Source organism: Prionailurus viverrinus, chromosome B4 (genome assembly GCF_022837055.1).
Source record: "Prionailurus viverrinus isolate Anna chromosome B4, UM_Priviv_1.0, whole genome shotgun sequence".
Classification (NCBI taxonomy): domain Eukaryota; kingdom Metazoa; phylum Chordata; class Mammalia; order Carnivora; family Felidae; genus Prionailurus; species Prionailurus viverrinus.
Window position 1 is genome coordinate 21,500,333 of NC_062567.1, and position 21,945 is coordinate 21,522,277.

Here is a 21,945-nt window from a genome sequence, read left to right on the forward strand (position 1 = left end):
GCGCAGTCGGTTAAGCGTCCGACATCAGCCAGGTCACGATCTCACGGTCCGTGAGTTCGAGCCCCGCGTCGGGCTCTGGGCTGATGGCTCAGAGCCTGGAGCCTGTTTCCGATTCTGTGTCTCCCTCTCTCTCTGCCCCTCCCCCGTTCATGCTCTGTCTCTCTCTGTCCCAAAAATAAATAAACATTGAAAAAAAAATTTAAAGTTCTAAATCAAGTTAATAAACAGTTAAATGTGTTCTATCTTCCTACCTGGGTGCCTTCATAATGACCTAAAAGTTTGGCCTTAGCATTCTTAGATTTCTTTTGAGTACTGTGCAAAAAGGTGGTGTCATGGAGGTGCTCATGACCTTCCCCTAGACTTACCCTTCCACCCACCCCATCTATCCTGTCCCACCTGGGCCTTGTATGCATGATGTGGACACTCCAGCCCAGAGAGTAGGCTTCATACAACCCATCACTCTCCTGCAGGAGCTGCCCCTTGGCCACCTTCTGGCCTAGATGCACACACTAGCAGTGCCATCTGCCCTCAGGAGGATGGGTGTAGGGCAGAGCCTCAGGGCCATTTGGGCAGGGAATTCCAAGGTTCTGAGTTTGTGGAGTGTGGACTAAAATGTGGAGGTCATTGGCTCCAGGTGGCCATATCCCTTTGGCCCCATAAACTTACTGCCCTGTGAGTGGGGGAGTGGCTGAATGAGGGTCAAGGCAGGGACCCTTTAAAGTGTGGAGTCAGAGGGCACCTGGATGGATCAGTCAGTTAAGTGTCCAACTCTTGATTTAGGCTCAGGTCATGATCTCACAGTTTGTGAGTTCAAGCCCCACATCAGGCTCTGTGCTGACTGCATGGAGCCTAATTGGGATTCTCTCTCTCTTCCTCTCTCTCTGTTCTCCCCCACTTGTGCTGCGTCTCTCAAAATAAATAAGTAAACCTAAAAAAAAATAAAGTGTGGAGTCAGGGCAGGGGCCCCTCTTGCCCAGGTGGTACTGCTTCTTTTGGGTAAAGTGGGTTGGGACAGTAGAACCTTACTATCTAAGAGCAACTTTATTTACCTTAGTTTCTCTGTCTGGTTGTCATTAGAAAGTCTCCTCTTCCCACTTGATTGGAATCACAGGTGGTCTGCTATTCCTAAATAAGTGCCAGATGTGCAAATGGAGGTCAGCTGTTGCCCGAAACCAAACTAGAGGTTTAGGGGTGCCGGTGTGGTTCAGTTGGTTAAGCATCCAAATCTTGATATCAGCTCAGGTTGTGATCTCACGGTAATGAGATCAAGCCCCATGTTGGGCTCCATGTCTGAACATGGAGCCTGCTTGGGATTTTCTCCCCCACTCTGTCTCTGCCCCTCCTCTGCTCCCACTCTCTCTCTCTCTCTCAAATAAATAAACATTTAAAAAATTAAAAAAAATAAAGACCGAAGAGAGTCTCTGGAAACAGAAAAAGATTCTTGGGAACAAGGATATTTTACATGTAGAGAATACTCACGAATATTCATTCATGGACTGAGAACTGATTGGTTTACTCTTTGTTCCAAGAAGGTGATATTACGAAGTAATGTATTTTCTCTGTTTCTTTCCTCTCCAGCTGCCCCCAAGTCTTGCATTCTCAGTTGTGAGAAAAGGGATCAAGCTGTAACTGAAAGTCTCATTTCCCATTTTAAAGTTCTTTTATTGTTCACCTCAGCTTGTCCACAGTTTCCATGAGTAACAGATAAGGAGTTAACTCTTGAGTTCCACTGCTTGCTACAGAGCAGCTCAAGTTGAGTTAGCTGACCTCACGACTGATGAAAAGTTCTGACCCAAGGACAGTGGGTCCATTCTAAGGACTGCCGTCTCTCAACTCCAGCTCAGATTTACTTCGTGGGTTTTTTCCATTTTCTTTAAAACAAAAACAGTGTAAGGGTGCCTGGGTAGCTCAGTCGGTTAAGCGTCTGACTCTTGATCTCAGCTCAGGTCATGATCTCATGGTTCATGAGATTGAGCCCCATGTTGGGCTCTGCACTGACAGCATGGAGCCTGCTTGGGATTCTCTCCCCTCTCCTCTGCGCCCCCCACACTCTGTCTCTCTCAAAATAAATGAACTTTTTTTTAATAAATACAATTTTTTAAAAAAATAAGTAAAAAAATAAATAAAAACAGATAGTACCATCACTTGGAAGGAAAAAAAAGTTACTCTGAATCTGAAAAAAATGAAAGGGATCTCAGAAAAGTCTTAGAGAAAGACAAAGCTACAGATCCTGGCCCTTTGGGATATCCTTATAAAATGAGGCCCTTCACAGTTTAGAAAGGCTCTTCTCTTACCTGTCCCTGAGGTGTTCTCCTTTTGCCACATGATGGTGAATAGCTCAGGCCGCAGCGTTTCCTCTCTTCCTTCTTCCCACTCTTACATGATTCACCTGCCCAGGACTCTAAAGCAAGGTGTGCTTGTAGGCATCACTCTCTGCCTTTACTCTTCACTGCTCAGTTTTTTTTTTTATTGTGGCAAAATATTCATAACATGGAATTCACCATTTTAATCATTTTTAAGGGTATAGTTCAGTGGCATTAAGTGCATCCACACTGTTGTGCTGGGTTCTCTCCTATGGTATTTAGAGCATTTTAATACTGAAAAAAAATGAGGAAGAACTCAAAGTTCTGGCACTGATTGGCCTTTGGCCAATCACTTAATCCTCCTGCTTCCTTACCTGTAAAGTAGTAATAGTACCTATGTTGTGGGGTTCTTGTAAGTGAGCTCTTGGTGTCAACTTCTGGCAGGTAGTATATGTTACATATTAATGGTTAGTCATGATCTTCAAGCCAAACATGTAAAATTAGAATAGTTTCTGAATCCTAGATGATAATCACACTAATTCATGATATGCTGTCCTTTTCAAATAAGTAAAAGTATTGACAAACATATTAAAAGATAATTCGGTAAGAATTATCAAAGCAATTGTACTTGACTGATTTCCCCTATTGAAGTTGGCAAATTGCCATTTTTATGCATTCTGTCCCCAGGAAATATCCTAATTCTGCATATTTTATTTGCCTGCACTTTGCTTCCTTCCCTTCTGTCCAGTACACTCTGTTCTTTTTTTTTTTAATATTTAGTAAGTTTTCATTAAAAAAATTTTTTAATGTTTATTTATTTATTTATTTATTTTTAACATTTATTTATTTTTGGGACAGAGAGAGACAGAGCATGAACGGGGGAGGGGCAGAGAGAGAGGGAGACACAGAATCGCAAACAGGCTCCAGGCTCTGAGCCATCAGGCCAGAGCCCAACGCGGGGCTCGAACTCCCAGACCGCGAGATCGTGACCTGGCTGAAGTCGGACGCTTAACCGACTGCGCCGCCCAGGCGCCCCAATGTTTATTTATTTTTGAAGGAGAGAGAGACAGAGTGTGAGTGGCGGGGGGATGGGGGGGTGGAGCAGAGACAGAGGGAGACAGAATCTGAAGCAGGCTCCAGGCTCTGAACTGTCAGCACAGAGCCCGACATGGGGCTCGAACCCACAAACAGTGAGATCATGACCTGAGCCAAAGTCGGGCACTCAACCGACTAAGCCACCCAGGTGCCCCAAGTTAGTTTTCATTTTAATTTCAGTATAGTTAACATACAGCATTATTTTGGGGAGCCTAGGTGGCTCAGTTGGCTAAGCATCCAGCTCTTGGTTTCGGCTCGGGTCATGATCTTACGGTTCGTGACTTCAAGCCCTGCATAGGGCTCTGTGCTAAAAGTGTGGAGCCTGCTTGAGATTCTTTGTCTCTCTCTCTCTCTTCCCCTTCCCTCATCTCTCTCTAAATAAATAAATAAACTTTTTAAAAAATGTTCTATTAGTCTCAGGTGGACAATATAGTGAGTAATTGAACAATTCCGTATCTTGCCCAGTTCTTCTTATGAAAAGTGCATTCCTTAATCCTCATCACCTATTTCCCTCATTCCCCCCCACACACACACCCACATCCCCTCTGGTAACCATCAGTTTGTTCTCTGTAGTTAAGAGTGCTGGTTTGTATCTCTCTTTTTTTCCTTTGCTTGTTTGTTTTGTTTCTTAAATTCCACATATGAGTGAAACCATACGGTATTTGTTTTTCTCTGACTATTTCACTTAGCATTATGGTCTCTAGCTCCACCTCTTTTTTTTGTCAGTCTTTTATATATATGTATATATATATAGAATATATATACATATATATATAATTTATTGTCAAATTGGTTTCCATCTAGCTCCATCTCTGTTGTTGCAAACATCAAGATTTTATTCTTTTTTATGGCTAAGTAATATTCCTGTGTGTGTGTGTGTGTGTGTGTGTGTGTGTGTGTGTGTGTGTTCTTTATCCATTTATCTATTGATGGGACACCTGGGCTGCTTCCCTAGTTTGGCTATTGTAAATAATGCTGCAATAACCATAGGGGTGCATGTATCCTTTTGTATTAGTGTTTTTGTACTTTTGGAGTAAATACCCAGTAATGCGATTCCTGGATCATAGGGTAGTTCTATTTTTAACTTTTTGAGGAACCTCATCCTGTTTTCCAGAATAGCTGCACCAGTTTGCATTCCCACCAACAGTGCATGAGTGTTCCTTTTTCTCTACATCCTCACCAACACTTGTTGTTTCTTGTTTTGTTAATTTTGGCCATTCTGACAGATGGGAGGTTATATCTCATTGTAGTTTTAATTTGTATTTTTACAGATATTGAGCATCTTTTCCTATGTCTGTTAGACACATTTATGTCTAAATTCAGTCACTGTCCTCCAGAGGTATATGTTCCAGTTTTAATACATTTTTTTCATGCGTTATTTTACAAAACTCTACATTTTCACATAAAAGTCCTCAGTGTTTTAATTATGACACTGGTCACTCATAATAATCACTTTGTATATTGAACCTCAGCTGTACTGGTTATGTGAAGATTAACCCTTGGATACTCATGATTTTTTGGAAACATTCGTTTATCATTTTGTCTCAGCCCTCTCATTGATACTCAGTATTAACAAGGTATGATACATGGGTTAATACAAACCCCACTTAGAGACTATGCACCCATTCATGAATGCTTTAAAACCATGGTCTTCCCTGTCCGTTGTGAGGCTAGTTCCCTTTCCAGAAATTCCCTTTCTGCTTCTGTCTGTCCTTAGAAGTTGCCAAGCAGCAAACCCTGTGCTGTGGTTTTTAAAACTTAAAGTAGTCACTAAATTTATAAAAATCCAGATTTCAAGTTTCTCTTCATCAGCCAGAATCTCTAGTCCACAGGACCTTGGGAGGATACATGACCTCCACAAGCACATGGGGCACGGGCTCCACCAGCAATCCAGACATTACATTAGGGTACATTAGGGTCTCCCCACTTCCAGCATTTGACACGTTTTCTAGACAATGGAATTTAACAATTAAATGTTGTCATATCCTTTGCTAGTGTTTTCTATCTTATGTTTGTTTCCTCGTTGATTGTGCACAATGGGAGGAAGAGAAGGTTTTACATCCGCCTCAGTCAGCACTTGGTAAAGCCTTGGTAAGGCACTTGGTGGACAGATACCATATGCTGTGGTCCCCACTCTTTTTCCTATAGGTGCATCTTCTCTCTACAGCAAGACAGTGAGTCCCTTGCAGTGGCTAGCATGGCGATGAACACTCACTGATTCTGATCTCTTAATATTTTCTTTAGAATTTTTACTTGGATAACAAAGGAAAAAAAGAAGGGAAGGAAACAAGTGAGAAAATGAATGCTAAGAACAAGGAATCCTTACTTGAGGTAAGTGTAATTTTGCAGAGTAGAAGAAAAGAGAAGGATGCTAACTGTATCTATTTTTAAATTATTTGCTTCTTAGAACAATGGGATATTCTGAGACACACTGAAATTTCAACTTGGGGTTTTAAAATCAAATTATTACTAAATTATAGCTATTTAGATAATTAAACTGGTTCTTTGAGTCAGTTGTTTAAAAGTATGGCTTTAGACTATATTTTACTTTCATGAAGTTGGATTAGTGATTCTCGCCTAAAACACTTAAGAATCCACGTAAAACTCGTCTCTTAACATTCCATGTTTTTCATTACTGAAGTGCTCCCCAGAAGTCAGATGTAAAGATTTCCAAACCTTGTTTACAGCGAATTCTAAGATGTTCTTTCAGTAGCCAGGTGTGGTAGGAAGTGTGGGCTTTGCACTTAGGAGACCTGACACAAGTTCTGGGTCTGCCATTGAGGTTCGGATGTTATGCGGCAAGTCCAAGAACCTCAGGGTCCTGGATCATACTGAATTATTACAGCGATCCAGGGTGGTAATGGAAGCACTGGGTCGATTACTGTGCAGATGTTCATGATTATCACTATAGGGGCGTGTTCCAGAAGTTTATTTGATGGTTGGTTTTTTTTGAAACTCCTAGTGAGTTTTCACGTAGTAACTGTGCTAAAAATCAGGGCTCTGGTCCCAGCACATAATGCAGATGAGTGCAGATATCTAAAGTCAACACACTTGTGAGGGTGAAGAAAACCTGTGTAGGGTTTCAGCCCAGGTTTTCTTCACCTTCAAAAATGTGTTGACCTTTTCTTTTCTTTTGAGGCTTCTTCTGAAGATTCAGATGACCTGGTGAGCTCTGGACGCATGTTCACACCTGGAGCCAGTTCGCTGACATTGATTAGCACCCTTTCTCTTATTCACCAAGACCTGGCCAGGCTCCCGCACAGGTTTCTCTCCCCACCACATTCTCACAGGCCCGTAACCAGATGGAGCAGACATCAGAACCTTCTGCCACTCACAAGGTCCTGAAAACATGTTATAAATTCCGGCTTCTGGAGCCAAGAGCACAGTGGGTATTTCACACGAAGGCATAGCAGTGGGAATAGGGACATTCTCTGCATTTAGCAGACTCCAGGTTGTGTCGAGGAAGAAAAAGCACCGGGTACCCAGCAACAAGGAGATTCAGGTTCTGAGTGTACCTAGCAATGATGGAAACTGACAGACAGGGAAGGGGAGAGTGAAGTTTCCTGACACAGCCATTTGTTTTTAATCATCAGCTGTCTGTAACTCAGGGACAGCTTGTGCCTTGGTTTATACAGTTGCCTGAATAGTTCTTGTTCTAGGACTTCAGCGGTGCATTAAAGGCTGGATGTGAAAGAAAATACAAAGGATGTTACGCTATGAAAAATCAGCACCATTCTGCTTTCTAATTTGGGCCAAATATCTGATTGAAGAGATTATTGACAAGGCAACTAATACTAGCTAAATTGGAGGAGAATGTGAACAAAAATGTGTCCCAGCTCCACTATATATACATTTCCTGGCAGGGTACAAAACTAAAAGTTATTCTCCATTTATGAGATGGAGTAGAAGGGGGTTGAGAGTTACAAAAAAGAAAGCCAAAAGTAAGTTTGAGTATTTGAACTGGAATAGAATGCTGCACTTTTACTGAATTGCTTTTTAAAAGAAATTTACTAAGAATTATTTCATTATATGTAAGTTTTCACATTCGAAAATCTACACCTAGAGAATCTGCTTTGTCCTCCTCCTTTTCTGATACCATAGTGTTAATAACTGCCTTCTTCATTCTTCAGTAAGAAAACTATCCCAAGAATAAATTAACATACACATGTTTATGTGAAGGATTATATATTCTAACTTTTCTGTTCAGTGGCAGTAAAATAGTAATTATTTTTACTTATAGGAAAAGGAATAATTTTTCTATTTACCAACTTATAATAACAGAAATAGCCTTTATTTAATCCTTACTTTCACAGTATACCAAGATTGTACTCATAACCTTTCTTATGAAGTTGGAGCTATTATTACTCCATTTTTGCAAGCAAAGGAACTGAGATTTAATGACTTGTCCATGGTCACAAAAGTAAGTGGTTGAGAAGCCTTGAAGTCTAACTCAAGAGCTGAGGTTCAACCACCATGGTATCCTTCCTTTCTTTTGGCAAACAGCATGCAGTATAATTGTATGCATTCAGAGTTACAGACAAGTGACTTTTAGCTGGTTTGGTTAAAAGGCTAGTTTGCCATAGTTTGTTTAAATGTGAACAAAAATTTGTGGTTTTTTTTCACGTGTTCTCCATAATTGGAATCTCAATTTCAGGAAAGTTTCTGTGGAACATCTGTCATTGTGCCAGAACTTGAAGGAGCTCTTTATCTGAAAGAAGACGGAAAGAAATCCTGGAAAAGGCGCTATTTTCTTTTACGGGCTTCTGGAATTTATTATGTACCCAAAGGAAAGACTAAGGTCAGGAAAATAAAGTAATACGCTTTATCAAAAAATCATTTCATGAAAATGAAACTGAAGAAAGTCTCAGACAGTAATTTAAATACACTCCTTTGTTCTGAGATTTGTGTTCCTACAATGTTTATATAAATGCATATCCTATTCTGACAGAATTACAGAAGTCCTTTTGAATTTTTCCATAGCTTTCTCCTGAAGGCAAAGAATTGTATCTGTTTTAAAGTCAGGTTTCAAAAATTATAGCAGAAGCACTTTTCTAGAGAGTCATTTGCTACTTTACATACCTATTTCTGAGGACGTTTTCCTCCTGTATTTACTCTCTTGTTCTATAGTCTATATATAAACTTCTATCTGGAATCATAGAGGTATAAGCATTGACAGATCTACATCAAGATTGTAGCCCTTATTCCCTGAGCATTTAAATTGTTCTCTGAGGTGTGCTATATGCTTTTCCCTGCCTGTTTTAAGAGAGGATCTTAACTATCGTTTAACTTCTACTTGGTGATTCAGGATTATTGCCTCAGAAGTACAAGCATATCATAAATTCCTCATCTTTGAAATGAATTTAGACTCTCATTATGACCATTAGCTTTTCCTGAGACCTTTTTTTTTAGAGGCTTGGGGCATTTCCATCTTTTGTTCACCATTAAAAAGCTTTAGGATACCTCTCAGCTCTCTATATCTGGGGTATGCTGAAGCATTTTGCCTTCACTGCCAAATCCAGGGCACCACCCAATGGCATATGTACAAACTGCAGGTTTCTAATAAGGCTTGACCCACATTCCCAAGCAGGTGAAGTCATGGGAAATATCCAGATCTGCTCCTCTATCTCTGTGGGAATGCAGGAGAGACATTATGGGTAATGCCTGGTGGAGGGCAGCTACTGGGCCTACTCAGTGTCAGTCTTAGAGAAATGATACCTTCCCATTTATGCCACCTTCATTCTGGCCCCACACTGGGATGTAATAGCTGACACAGAAATTATTTTGGAAGTGCTGTGTTTTGGGCATTTACGTGTAAATTAGATGTATAAATAAACCTATCACAACACATTGGCTTTGGGCAAGAGTACTTTCTCTCACTGCTACCATTAACCTCGGAATGGAGGAAGGAGCCAAGGAATGAAGAGAAAGAATAAGAAGTACGATTTTTGGAAATGAAGAGGCAAAACTGTATTCATTCTTTTTTTTTTAATTTTTTTTAAAGAGAGAGAGCACAAGTTGGGGAGAGGGACAGAGGGAGAGAGAGAGAATCTTAAGCAGGCTCCATGCTCAGCATGGAGTCTGATACAGGGCTCTATCTCACAACCCTGGGATCATGACCTGAGTCAAAATCAAGAGTCCGCAACCAACCTGAGCAACCAACCACCCAGGTGACCCAAACTGTCTTTATTCACTCTTGACATGATTGTCTACCAGACAATATAAGACACTCAACTGAAAAACTATTAAGACCAAATAAATTTACCAAACAAGAAATTATTTTCTTTTGTACAGATAATATGCTAATTAAAATATAATGAATTATTTAATGCATAGTAGAAACAAAAAATACAAAATACCTAACAATAAACTCAACAGGAAATGTTCAAGACCTATATGGCATAAAATACAAAATTTAATAAAGGAACTGAAATAGAACTGAATACATAGAAATGTACCATGTTGCTAGATGAAAAGATATGAATCTCCCCCCAAAACTTTCTATATATTAAATCCCAAGAAAAATTTCAATAGGATTTTTTGACTTGAAGTTCACAGACTGATTCTAAAATTCATCAGAAAGAGATACTGTTCCAAAAAAAAAAAAAAATGTGAAGAACATTGAGGTAGAACCCCTCCTCCCAGATGTCAAAACATTAGATGAAAACTATAGCACAAGTAGAGAAAACAGATCAACGCTGAGATCTGATAATATAAGGGAAATTGAAGTGAGCATTTTATAGCAATGGGGAAAGAATAAATAGCAGTGAAATAATTGTATCACCATTGGGAGAAAGTAGTTTCCTACCTCATACCATGTTCCAAATTAAATCCTAGGTTGATTAAATCTATTTAGAAAAAATTTTTAAATCTTCTTTTATCTATATTTTCTTTTAAATTTTATTCTAAAAAACATGGGTTAATATTTTCATAATTCAGGGTTGGGGAAACCTTCAGCAAGACTAGAAGCTCAAAATTATAAAGGAGAAAATTTGACAGTGTAAGATTTTTTTTAATTCTTTATAGCCAAAGATACCAAAGAAGAAGTTAAAGACTAGTTCTGGAGTCAAAGAGTACACTTCAGCATGTATAACCAAATATGATTATCCACAAAATATAAAGACCTCAACAAATCAATAAGAAAAAAACAAATGTACTCACAGAAAGATGGCAATGGTTATTAAGTGAGAATTTACAGAAAAAGAAATATCAGTAGCCAGTGAATAATTAAAAAGTTGCTCTGTCTTACTAGTCAGGGAAATGTAAATTAAAAAGTGAAATATTTCTTCCTGTGGGATTGATAAAATTAACAATATTGATAATATCCAAATTTTAGCAGGAGTAAGAAAAGTGGGCACAGTCGTGCTCTGGAGGTGAGAATATAAATGAGTGCAGCCATATTGGGGAACAATTTAACAACATCTATTCAAATATAAAGGGGAATACCCTTTGAAATGGCAGCTGCACATTTAGCAATCTGTCCCATGGAAATATTTGCTCAGATGCACAGTATTTTTTGAAAGAGCAAAATATTGCAATAACCTCTAGTCATTTTTGGTAGAATGGCTAAGTAAATCATTGCACCTATTCAGTGAGATGCTGTGCAGCCATTACATGACTGCGATGTATCTATCCATTCATATATATCTTGACATATAGAAAGACCCCATGTTAAGAAAACAAATTCATGGAACAGTATTTATAGTAAAATTTCATTCATATTTTTCAATTTGTGGATGTGTATGTATGTATGTAAGTGGGTGTGTCTGCACATACATATGTATATAAATGTTCACCCAGAAGCATTTGGAAGAATACTTCCAAACTATTAACAATGGTACCTCCAGAGAAAAGAGTGTGGAGGAAGATTTTCATTTTATTATATATACGTCTAATACATTATTTTTAAAAATTATGATGAATATATTTTATATTTTTAATTAAAAAAACAAGACTTTGAAAATCCAGAAGAAAATACCTTGCAAGAAAAAAAACCGTGCAACCATATATAAAGGACTAATTGTGTGCTGAGGTGTAGCAATTCTGCCCTCTATTCTTTATTCACTAACCTGGTAAAGAACTATGGAATGTGAAGGTAAAAAGACAATAATAGAGCGAATTTGTAATGGAAGTGTAACCAAATATGTAGATTAGAGGTTGCAGTCCTCACAACACATATTATACATGGAGGAGAGGTTTCTGTTTCCATAGCAACACCGCCAGCACTAACGAGAAAGCATGAAAGGAATCCTTTTTCTCAGGGAGAAGTGCATGAAGTATGTGCTAATTTACTGAGCATCAAATTTACCTCTTATTGTTCATCCTGAAGAGGGCTTTTTCTTTTTTAATGCTCAATCATGAAACCCATCACTGACTTAGAATGGCAAAAGCCAAAATGAAATTTCCGACTAGACGGTCAGTCACCTTGTCTTGACTGCATCAATAACAATGACTCAAGGTCAGTCCATCAGATCTGCTGCTGAGAGTCCACTCGCAGGTGCTAGAACGGCAGTATAATCTTTCGCTCCATTTCTGGGTTTGTGGAACACTGTTTCATCTTGGGTGTGCTCATGTACCTCTTAAAATGCAGTCTTGACTTTTAGAAGACTTATACGTGACAGATGCTTAAACAAGTTACCGAAATTCAATATTTTTCTGCTAAAATGTAATCCTTAGTTGTGCCATCAAGGACGACCTTGAAAAATTATTAGCTGTCAACTCAGTTAAGGTGATTTTTTTTCTCTTCTCTTTCAGACATCTCGAGATCTGGCATGCTTTATACAGTTTGAAAATGTCAACATTTACTATGGGATTCAGTGTAAAATGAAATATAAAGCCCCGACTGACCACTGCTTTGTTTTAAAGGTGTGTTGTACGAAGTCCTTGATTTAGATTTGTGAACAAGTTGAGTTAATATTTCCTTTTAAGGAAAAAAATGTTAAGTGTCCCATAATTAACCACAAGTGTATCATAATAATTTTTTTGAAATAGGAAAAGTGGAAGCATTTCTACCCTGAATTCCTGTTTCTGATTCTAAAACTTTAAAATGAATCTGTCCAGGCTTCTTCGTCACTTCTTAGAGCTAGGATTTAGGGTCAACATTCTTTTAGTTCTGCACCTTCCTTTCCTTAGTCTACTCAAGAGCCATGTCACATTTGGGGCTCATACAACTGGGCTAAATCACTCACTTCTGGTTCTTGAGTCTGCTTTTTGCTAACTGTGTCAGCTCCTGCAGTCACAGAAGATTTTAGCAGCTTTTCCCTGCTTCCCACTCAACTTCGTCTTCTACCTTGTCCCCAGACATTGTCTACACTCTTCTCAAAGGGTCTCTCATCTACGAACTTCTCAGCATACCTTGCCTTCTACTTGCAGAAGACAGAAAAGAGAAGGATTGAGTTGCCCTGGTTTACTTCATATTTACTTCTGAACTTATCTAATGGAGTAATCATCCTCACAACTCTGCACGTCAGAGGAAAAGGCTCCCTCCTCCAAGGCCAGTCCCCCTCCATCATTAGTCCTTCCCTGGGACCGTACCATCAGTGACTCCGTTTTGCTTCAGCATCTTCAACCTCTCTCCAGAGAATTCTTCTCTTGGGCTACAGCGCGTTCAAATATTCCTTGGTTTGGGAGGTTCCAAATTACTTCCCTCAGTTTGATCCACCCCATTCCTTTAAGCAACGCCTGCTTCTGTCTTCCCTTTAACTCAGACTTCTTGGGAAAGCAATATGTCCTCCATGTCCTCAACTTTCATTCTGTCAGTAAAACTCATTCATTCCAAAATATTTCTCTCCAGCCAACTGCTTTCTGGGAGGTTGGGATATAGTGAACAAAACAAAGAACTTCTCTGTGGAGCTTGCACTCTGAAGGCTTCTCCTCCCTCCTGTGCTGTAACTGTTACTAAAGTGTCCAGTGAGGTATGCATCAGTTAAGTCTGCACTCTTGATTTCATCTCAGGTCATGATCTCATGGTTATGAAATCAAGCCCCAAATTGGGCTCAGCACTGACATCTTGGGATTCTCTCTCTCCCCCTCTCTCCCTGCCCCTCCTCCCCTCAAAATAAATAAACAAAAACTTTTTAAAAAGTTTCCAATGAACAGTCAGCAGTTTCAGTCCTCAGGCTTCTGGTCCTCCTGGCATCTTTTGCATTGGTGATAACTGCCTCATTTTCTAGCCCTCTGCCTAGCCCCCTCTGTTCATCTGCTCCTCCATTTCTGTGGGTTCCTCCTCTTTCCACACATTCTGGGATGTTCTCCTGGGTTCTGTATTCTGTTCTCACCAGACTCGTGCTCTCTGAGAAGTCATAGTCACAGCCACAGCTCCAGCTGTCATCTCTATGCTAATAATTCCCAGTCTATAGCTGACAGTCTCACCTTCTCTCCCAGCCCCACCCTTGAGGTAACTGCACTGAGGGCACTTCAACCATAACCTGTCAGATGGTGATTCAACCCTCCCTCCACCCTTATAAACTCCTTCCTGCAGTCCCTATCAAGATGAATGATACCATCACCCGCTGTATTAGTTTTGGGGCGGGGGGGGGGGGGGAGGATGGGCTGCCATGACAAAGTGCCACAAACTGGTTGACTTAAAATAATGGAAACTTAAGCTCTCACGGTTCAGGAATCCAGAAGTTTAAAATCAAGCTGTCAGGAGGGTCGGTTCCTTTTGGAGGGCTCTGAGGGGAAATGTGTTCCATGCCTCTCTCCTAGCTTCGGACAATTTCCAGCAGTCTTTGGCACTCCTTCCTGGGCTTGTAGCTGCATAATGCCAATCTCTGCCTCTATATCACATGGCCCTCCTCTCTGTATGTGTTTGTGTTTCTTCTCTTCCTACAGGGACACCAGTCATATTGGATTAGGGCCCACCCTAACCAAGCATGACCCCATCCTAACTTGATTACATCTACAAAGAACCTATTTACAAATAAGGTCATAATCACAGGTATCAGCAGTTAGGACTGCAGCGTATCTTTGCAGGGGACACAATTAAACCCATAATACCCATCTGCTTTTCCAAGCTAGAAATAGAGAAATCTTCCTAAAAGTCCCTCCTGTTCCCTTTCTTGTCCAATCCATAATCACACTCTGATTTTCCATCTGAGACGTCTCTCATCTAGCCCTCTCTGTCTGTCCTTCCTTGTCACTCCAGGCCCGTCTTCCACATGGCTGCCAGTTGCTGCCTGTATCACTCTGCTCTTTTAAAATGTCTAATACCTAGAGGACAACGTCCAGATCCAAGTTTGACACAAGCCCTTGACTCTGGCTCTCTTGAGCTGATTTTCTGCCTCTTCTTTCCATGGATCCCAGATGTTAGCCACACAGAATTTCTGGATGTTCCTCAGATGTGTTACAGTACTCTATAGCTTCTTCCAATGAGCCTTTTCTCATTTTCTGTTTTCAGACTTTTACTATGAAACTCACCATGTCATAGGGTAATCATATATTTCTTTACATATGTCTCCCCCACAACATCCCCAGCCACCACTTCCTAATTATGGTGTGAGCCTCTTATCTGTATTAATGAGGGACATATTCCTTAGCACCCAGAGGTATTCGGTGAATGTGTAGGTCCTTTGCTCTTAGTTCATCCACTCCCTTTGGTCTTGGACAAATGACTTACCCTCTCTGGCATAGTTTTCTTGTTTATAACACATAGTTACCTCACTTTAGAGGATCTGTAAGATCCCTCTTAACAGTAATGTTCTGCAATTGTCCTGACCTTTGTGTGCCTTTCAGCATGTCCTACAGGAGCTTCTCTCTGTTTATGGTCAGGAATAATCAAACCAGTTGCACAAGAGTCTGGCCAGGGGTACTGAACCAGCATTTTTTCCTTAAACTCCTTTATAAATAATTTTTCAGCAAAAGGCTCAGTTAAGGAGTAAACCCTTTGGCAGGGTCCTAAGCCATGACTGGAAAACAAGCACAGTTACTTGCTATAGGATGTCCTGAGAGCCAGAAAGGAGCCTCGTGCCCACTAGATTAGCTCATCTTAGAATCATAAAATTTAAGGGTGTCAAGAGGCCTTTGAGGTCATCGGATGCTGTCTCCTGTATACATTTGTAGTATGTGTAGTGTAAGGAGGTCAGTGAGAATGTTGGAGAGAATGAACCAAGTTCTGTACACCTGTCTCATCACCATAGGAGGAGCCATTGTTAGAACTCAAGTTCAAGAGTTCTTGCCTCTTTCTTATGCTCAAAAGCCATTATGTTTAATGGCTTTTACTCTATTTGGATAAATAATATACTTAAGAATTATTTATTGTGCTGTTTAAGTGGATACCTCTACCCAGACAGCTGATTTGTGCATTTGACTGCAAGCATACATGATGTAAAGTCTGCTCTTGGGAACCTGGCTCTCATGTGCCATGAACCAAAAAATAAATGAAAAATATTTTAATACACCAAAAGCCAAGGTAACATTGTCAACTTTTTAAATGTGTCAGAAATAAAATAACAGCTGCTTTCTAAGAAAAATTATAAACAGCAAACTGCCGAAGAGACCCATGTTTGTCCCTCTTAAATGACCGTCAATAAGAATACTGTTATGGGGTGCCTGGGTGGCTCAGTCAGTTAAGCATCTGACTTTGGCTCAGGTCATGATCTTGAGTTCGTGATTTCAAGCCCCATGTTGGACTCTGTGCTGACAGCTCAGAGCCTGGAGTCTGCTTCACATTCTGTGTCTCCCTCTCTCTGCCCTTCCCCCACTCACACTTTGTCTCTCTCTCAAAAATAAACATTTAAAAACAATTTTTTTAAAAAGAACACTGTTGGGGCGCCTGGGTGGCGCAGTCGGTTAAGCGTCCGACTTCAGCCAGGTCACGATCTTGCGGTCCGTGAGTTCGAGCCCCGCGTCAAGCTCTGGGCTGATGGCTCAGAGAGCCTGGAGCCTGTTTCCGATTCTGTGTGTCTCTCTCTCTCTGCCCCTCTCCCGTTCATGCTCTGTCTCTCTCTGTCCCAAAATTGAATAAACGTTGAAAAAAAAATTTTTTTTTAAAGAACACTGTTATAAGTTAAGGGGCTTTGTTTCTGGTGCTGGAAGACAAGGACTGTGGTTTGGTTTTGTGAATTTTATGGCTGGAGAGAGTGCTGCAGCCATTTGTGGAATGTCACATTCCATATAGGGACTAAGTCCTCAGCTTAGTGTACTTATCATCAATGTGACCTTCCAGTTAATTAATGTAACAAATCCGTTTTTGCTGTTGGGCCACATTATCCGCATTGATAGTTTCAATTTTAAGGGCCTCCAACGGGAATGATCATTGGGGTAACATTTGTAAAGCTAAAATCTAACAGTTATATTAATGAGGAAGCACTGAACCCCAATAACGAAGAAATGCGCAGCAGCCATACAAAGTGCATGCTGCCATCTGCTGCCAGAATGGAGAACTACAGGCATCGTTGGGCAGCCTGGTGTCTGTCACCCCTGGAAAACCTAAGATGATTTTTCGTGATACAGATGCAAATTCTGAGGGCTGAAAGACCTAAACCAAGGGAATGGTCCATTTAAAGACAAAAGTATAAAGGTGGACATTCCTCAACTGGGTCAAAGGGCCAAAAGAAGGAATTCTTTACAATTTCTGATTTTTTGTGTGTGGTATCTTTAAAGTTCGGAATTTTGACCTAATAGCTTAATATAAATACAGAAATTCTAGGCAGTAGGACAAGAGACCCCCAAGGTTCTTGTGTACCATGGGGTAAAATATATAGTAACTTCTCTGGGCCTCAGTTTTCCCATTTGTAAAACCAAAACTTACTAAGCTCTCATCAAGCTCCTAAGAGTCTGTCTGGGTCTTGTTATCCCTTCTGGGCAATAACAGCAATGAGTTGTTAGATCAGCAGGGTGACTGGTCCAGATGTTGCTTCTCAGATTCATACTGAAGTTAAAGGCACGGTGTCGCTGGCTTACATCAGCTTTAAAAACAGCCATTTCCTTGAAGGTCAGTGATGAAGCTGGAAGCAAAGGTGAAAGGGAGTAGTCTGTGCAATACCCTTAGAGAGGAACTGGTCAGCTCCACTCCTTTCCCGCACTGAGGATGGCTTCCCACTCTGTCAGCACTCCATTTCATGTGCACCACCACTAATTTATGCCTGTCCTAGCAGGATTAACAAGCTCCTCTGAGAGATGGAGGCAGAAGAGTTGGTCTCACACACACACACACATGCACACATGATGGCTATGTTTGTAATTATTTTTCTCTATAATAAAACTTATTAAAAATGATAAAGGCCCATGAAAATTCACATGGCACAAATCTTAAAATCTAGATTTGGTTGCCTGCCCCTCACCTTGTACCCATGACACTTCTGGCTGAACAGGAAATCTTGCTTTTGTTCATTATTTCCTTCAACAGTTATTTCCACCTCTAAACCAGAATACTGACCACATGCCAGGCCATTGCTAAGCACTGGGGGTCTTCAGCAGTGAACAGCAGACATGGTCCCCACCTTCACGGAGCACACAGTCTATCAGAGACAGACACACACAACAGAAATGACAGAGGCAACAAGGATTAAGGAAGAGGGGCCCAGGTGATCTGGTGACCAGACACCAGTGTCTCTCTCCCCTCTTCATGCCTGCCAGTGTCACTGCTGTCTCTGACCATGAGCTCCTGGAGGGCTTGGACCCTAGAGCAACACCCCAAGCCATTGCAACTTGAGAATAGATAGAATATTCCTTCCCTGGGACACCCATCCAGAGGCCAAGATGGCCAGTATGAGTAGGAGATGACAGTTAAGAAAAGGTGAAACCCTGGGGCGCCTGGGTGGTGCAGTCGGTTAAGCGTCCGACTTCAGCCAGGTCACGATCTCCCGGTCCTTGAGTTCGAGCCCCACATCAGGCTCTGGGCTGATGGCTCAGAGCCTGGAGCCTGTTTCCGATTCTGTGTCTCCCTCTCTCTCTGCCCCTCCCCCATTCGTGCTCTGTCTCTCTCTGTCCCAAAAATAAATAAACATTGAAAAAAAAAAAAAAAGAAAAGGTGAAACCCTGAATTCCTGATAGGGGAGATATCCCTAAATATCCCTAGGACTGGTTGAGAGTCGCAAAGCATTAATTCTGGGACTTAAGAATTGCATCAGGGAAGTTCCTTTATTTGATAAATGGAGAAACGATTCGGATTTCTTGTGGGAAAGGAGACGTGGTATATGCAAAGGATTTTAAAAGCTAAAAAAAAAAAAAGGAGAAATTAAAATTATTATGGATAATACAGTAAGAAGTGCTTATGATAAATCATTTCACAAATCTCTTAAATCCTTTCAAAATTTAGCCCACTCTAAAAATACCCCTATTTCTAATCCTGAAATTGCTGCCAGTAGCAATTTGCCACCACATCAGGAAATTAACATTGTTACAGTCTTAAATTTTTTTTTGAAAAGTGCTAATAGTTTATAAATGGTCTTTGAAATTACTTTTTTCTAGCATCCCCAAATTCAGAAGGAGTCCCAGTATATCAAATATCTCTGCTGTGACGATGCAAGAACCCTAAACCAGTGGGTCATGGGAATAAGGATTGCCAAGGTGAGAGAGCATTTGGGCTCACCCTATCTTGAATTGCATACCAGCATCCTGACCTGGGTGGGTCCAGTCTCCGTGCTGCTGAGAAACAGCTGACCCATTCTCCATGAATCAGAGCTGAAGATACTATCTCATTTATTTGCCCATTGGGGGTTTTTTTAATAGCGGGGAGTGATAGAAACACGGACCTCTCTAATGACCTGAGAATCAGGGTTTACTCTCCCATGAGACTTCTCAGACCTTCATTTACTCTTAGAGAGCTTTGCATGTGTCGTGTGTAATTAAGAAACACGATGTGGAAACTGGTAGATTTATATGAAGACTTATGTACTCAAAATCGGGTGGCGGAAGCTCTCCTCTAATGTCTGGGTATGAAAGTATTAACTGACTCTGCCAATCTGGAAAATTACTTAACATGTGAAAAAAAAAAAACGATTTGTGGATGTTTTGTTGAAATCCTTACACTAAAAAAACAGCTCCAGAAAAGAGTGAAAAGAGTAGCTACAAAGTACTTTTTTCTCAGTACGTATATTGCAGTCAAGTGCAGAATCTGGGATAAATGGATTCCTCTCTTGCTTCTTTTGTGTTCTCTCCCCAGTACGGAAAGACTCTCTATGATAACTATCAGCGGGCTCTGGAGAGGGCCGGGCTCGCCTCTCGGACAAACCTGAGTACTGTCGGTGCAGTTCCACCAGCCCCACCTGCCACAGGTACCGTGCAGAGAAGAAATTCTCACACCTGTTCAGAGCTCAGAGCTCATGTTCAAACTTACACAACACATTTTGTAAAAACAGAACTTTGTTGGCACTGTGTACGTTTCCCTTCTGATGGTCAGGCTCAAGATCTCCACACACCTGGATCTATTTCTTCAGAAGTGATTCTTAAGCAAAGCTTCAACCACTTTTCTCGTGATACGCTCATGGATAGGATGGCGATCACCAGTGTAGGGTGAGCTGGTCGAGTACTGTGTCTCATCAGAGTATAAAGGTTATATTTGTCCAAAGCTCCACTAGCACCCAGCAGACAGCCCACCCAAAGGACGAGATCATTCCCTGGTGTTTTGGCTCAGTGATATCATGGCCAGAGCCTTGTACCCAATCCTGGATATCACATTCTATAATAACGTAACAGCTTCTTGCGTATATTTTTAAGGAGGACAGAACACTGAGAGATGAAGAGGGTACAATGCATTGCTTTACATATACTCGCTCTGATTCTTACAACAGCCCTGCAAAGTATAGATTATCATCTGCGCTCCTCAGCTGAGGAAACTGAAGCTGGGAGAAGCATGTACCCAGCATCTTGTCAGTGGCTGAGCTACAGTTCACACACATTGTCTTTATGATAACTAATGGTTGAAAGAACTGGCACTATTTACAGCAGAAAAGTTCTGGTCATTGTTTTTCAGTGTTAAAGAACGGTCCTAACATAAGGCTAGTATGTGTATTCTTTGCTGCTCAAAGGGTAAAAGCAGCTTAAAAGTGTGGAAGGTGCAATAAGGTAGATTTAACCCAACATTTAAAAATATTTCCATTAGATGTGTCCAGCCTGGCTGCTCTGTGAACAATGAGTTTCCGGAAATGTCTATGCTGAATAAAACTGTTTTCTGCAGAGCACTTACCACAATGTGTAATCATTTTATATATCCATTAACTCATTTGGTGCCTGTTTTCTCTACCAGACTCTTAAGTCTTGAAAGGACAAAGGACCATTTCACTATGTTGCACACATTGTGTTCCCAGAGCTTAAAAGCCTGGCACATAGTAAATGTTTATTGAGTTACTAAACAAAGGGTTGCTGAGGTTGGTTGAGAGTTGGGTTTCCTAATTCTGTTAGTCTTCAGCTTGGGAGTGAAACACCACTTAAAAGTTCTTGGCTGTTGGGGCGCCTGGATGGCGCAGTCGGTTAAGCGTCCGACTTCAGCCAGGTCACGATCTCGCGGTTCGTGAGTTCTAGCCCCGCATCAGGCTCTGGGCTGATGGCTCGGAGCCTGGAGCCTGTTTCCGATTCTGTGTCTCCCTCTCTCTCTGCCCCTCCCCCGTTCATGCTCTGTCTCTCTCTGTCCCAAAAATAACAACAACAAAAAAAAAAGTTCTTGGCTGTCAAGCTTCCCCTTTCACTCTTTGGGGTGAGGCATCCTGAAACCATCTAGGGCATCTCTCCCAGGGTCATTGGTTTCCTTTCCAGTAAAGACTCCTGGGCTCTGTGGGAGGCATATCTGGCTCACTCCCATGGGTGGAGGCCCGTAGGTACCTTTAGGATGGGGGCTGGTCACCAAAAAGAAAGAGGAAGCAAGTGATTCCACCACAGAGCTTTGGACATCACCCACAACTGGACACTTAATACTGCCTATTGATCTGTGTTTCTGTAGACTGGCAGTCTTCAGCCAGGGATGACTTTGACCTCTGGGGAACATTTGGCAATGTCTAGAAACATTTTTGGTTGTCACACCTTGGGGGAAATGCCAGTGACATCTAATGGGTAGAGGCTAAGAATGCTGCCTCCTACAATGCATAGGATAGGCCCCACACAACAAAAAAAAATTTTCCAGTCCCAAATGTCAATAATGTTGAGCAAACCTGTTCCAGTCAACGCAATCTCCTAGTTTCTCATTGTTTTGGATGTTCTTCACTCTCCTCAGATTTCCAACCCCCAAATCTTTCACTCTCAGCAAACGAACCATCAAATGGGGACTCCTTTGACTCCCCACCACTAAAACCAACAACTTACCTGCGTCTGCACCCATCCTAGTCGCATCCATTCTGTTACATCCTAACAAGGGCCATTCCTTCCATGCATGCCCTGGTCCCTATTCCAACACCAGCTGATGTTTTGCAGTACTCTGACACCCACCAATGGAGTTAGCTCAGACCAAGGGCACTGTCCCCAACAAAGCTGCCTTTCTTCCTATGTCATCCACACATCTGACCTCCTGGCTACAATTTCAGGGGTTCCCACTAGTTCTGGCTGATTAGAATGACTCACAGAACTCAGAAAAGTGCTATACTTATTATTACAATTTTATCATAAGGGATACATATCA

General features: G+C 41.2%; 1 protein-coding gene across 2 annotated transcripts in view; it reads left to right on the forward strand.

Annotated features, from left to right (window-relative positions):
- The window catches only part of APBB1IP (amyloid beta precursor protein binding family B member 1 interacting protein), a 102,169-nt gene that overhangs the window by 71,478 nt on the left and 8,746 nt on the right, over positions 1-21,945 (forward strand). For both annotated transcript variants that reach the window (XM_047866179.1, XM_047866180.1), the window contains exons 8-12: positions 5,643-5,729; positions 8,053-8,196; positions 12,150-12,260; positions 18,807-18,905; positions 19,501-19,612. In XM_047866179.1, the coding sequence (XP_047722135.1) occupies positions 5,643-5,729; positions 8,053-8,196; positions 12,150-12,260; positions 18,807-18,905; positions 19,501-19,612 (553 nt within the window). The remainder of the gene's footprint in view (positions 1-5,642; positions 5,730-8,052; positions 8,197-12,149; positions 12,261-18,806; positions 18,906-19,500; positions 19,613-21,945) is intronic.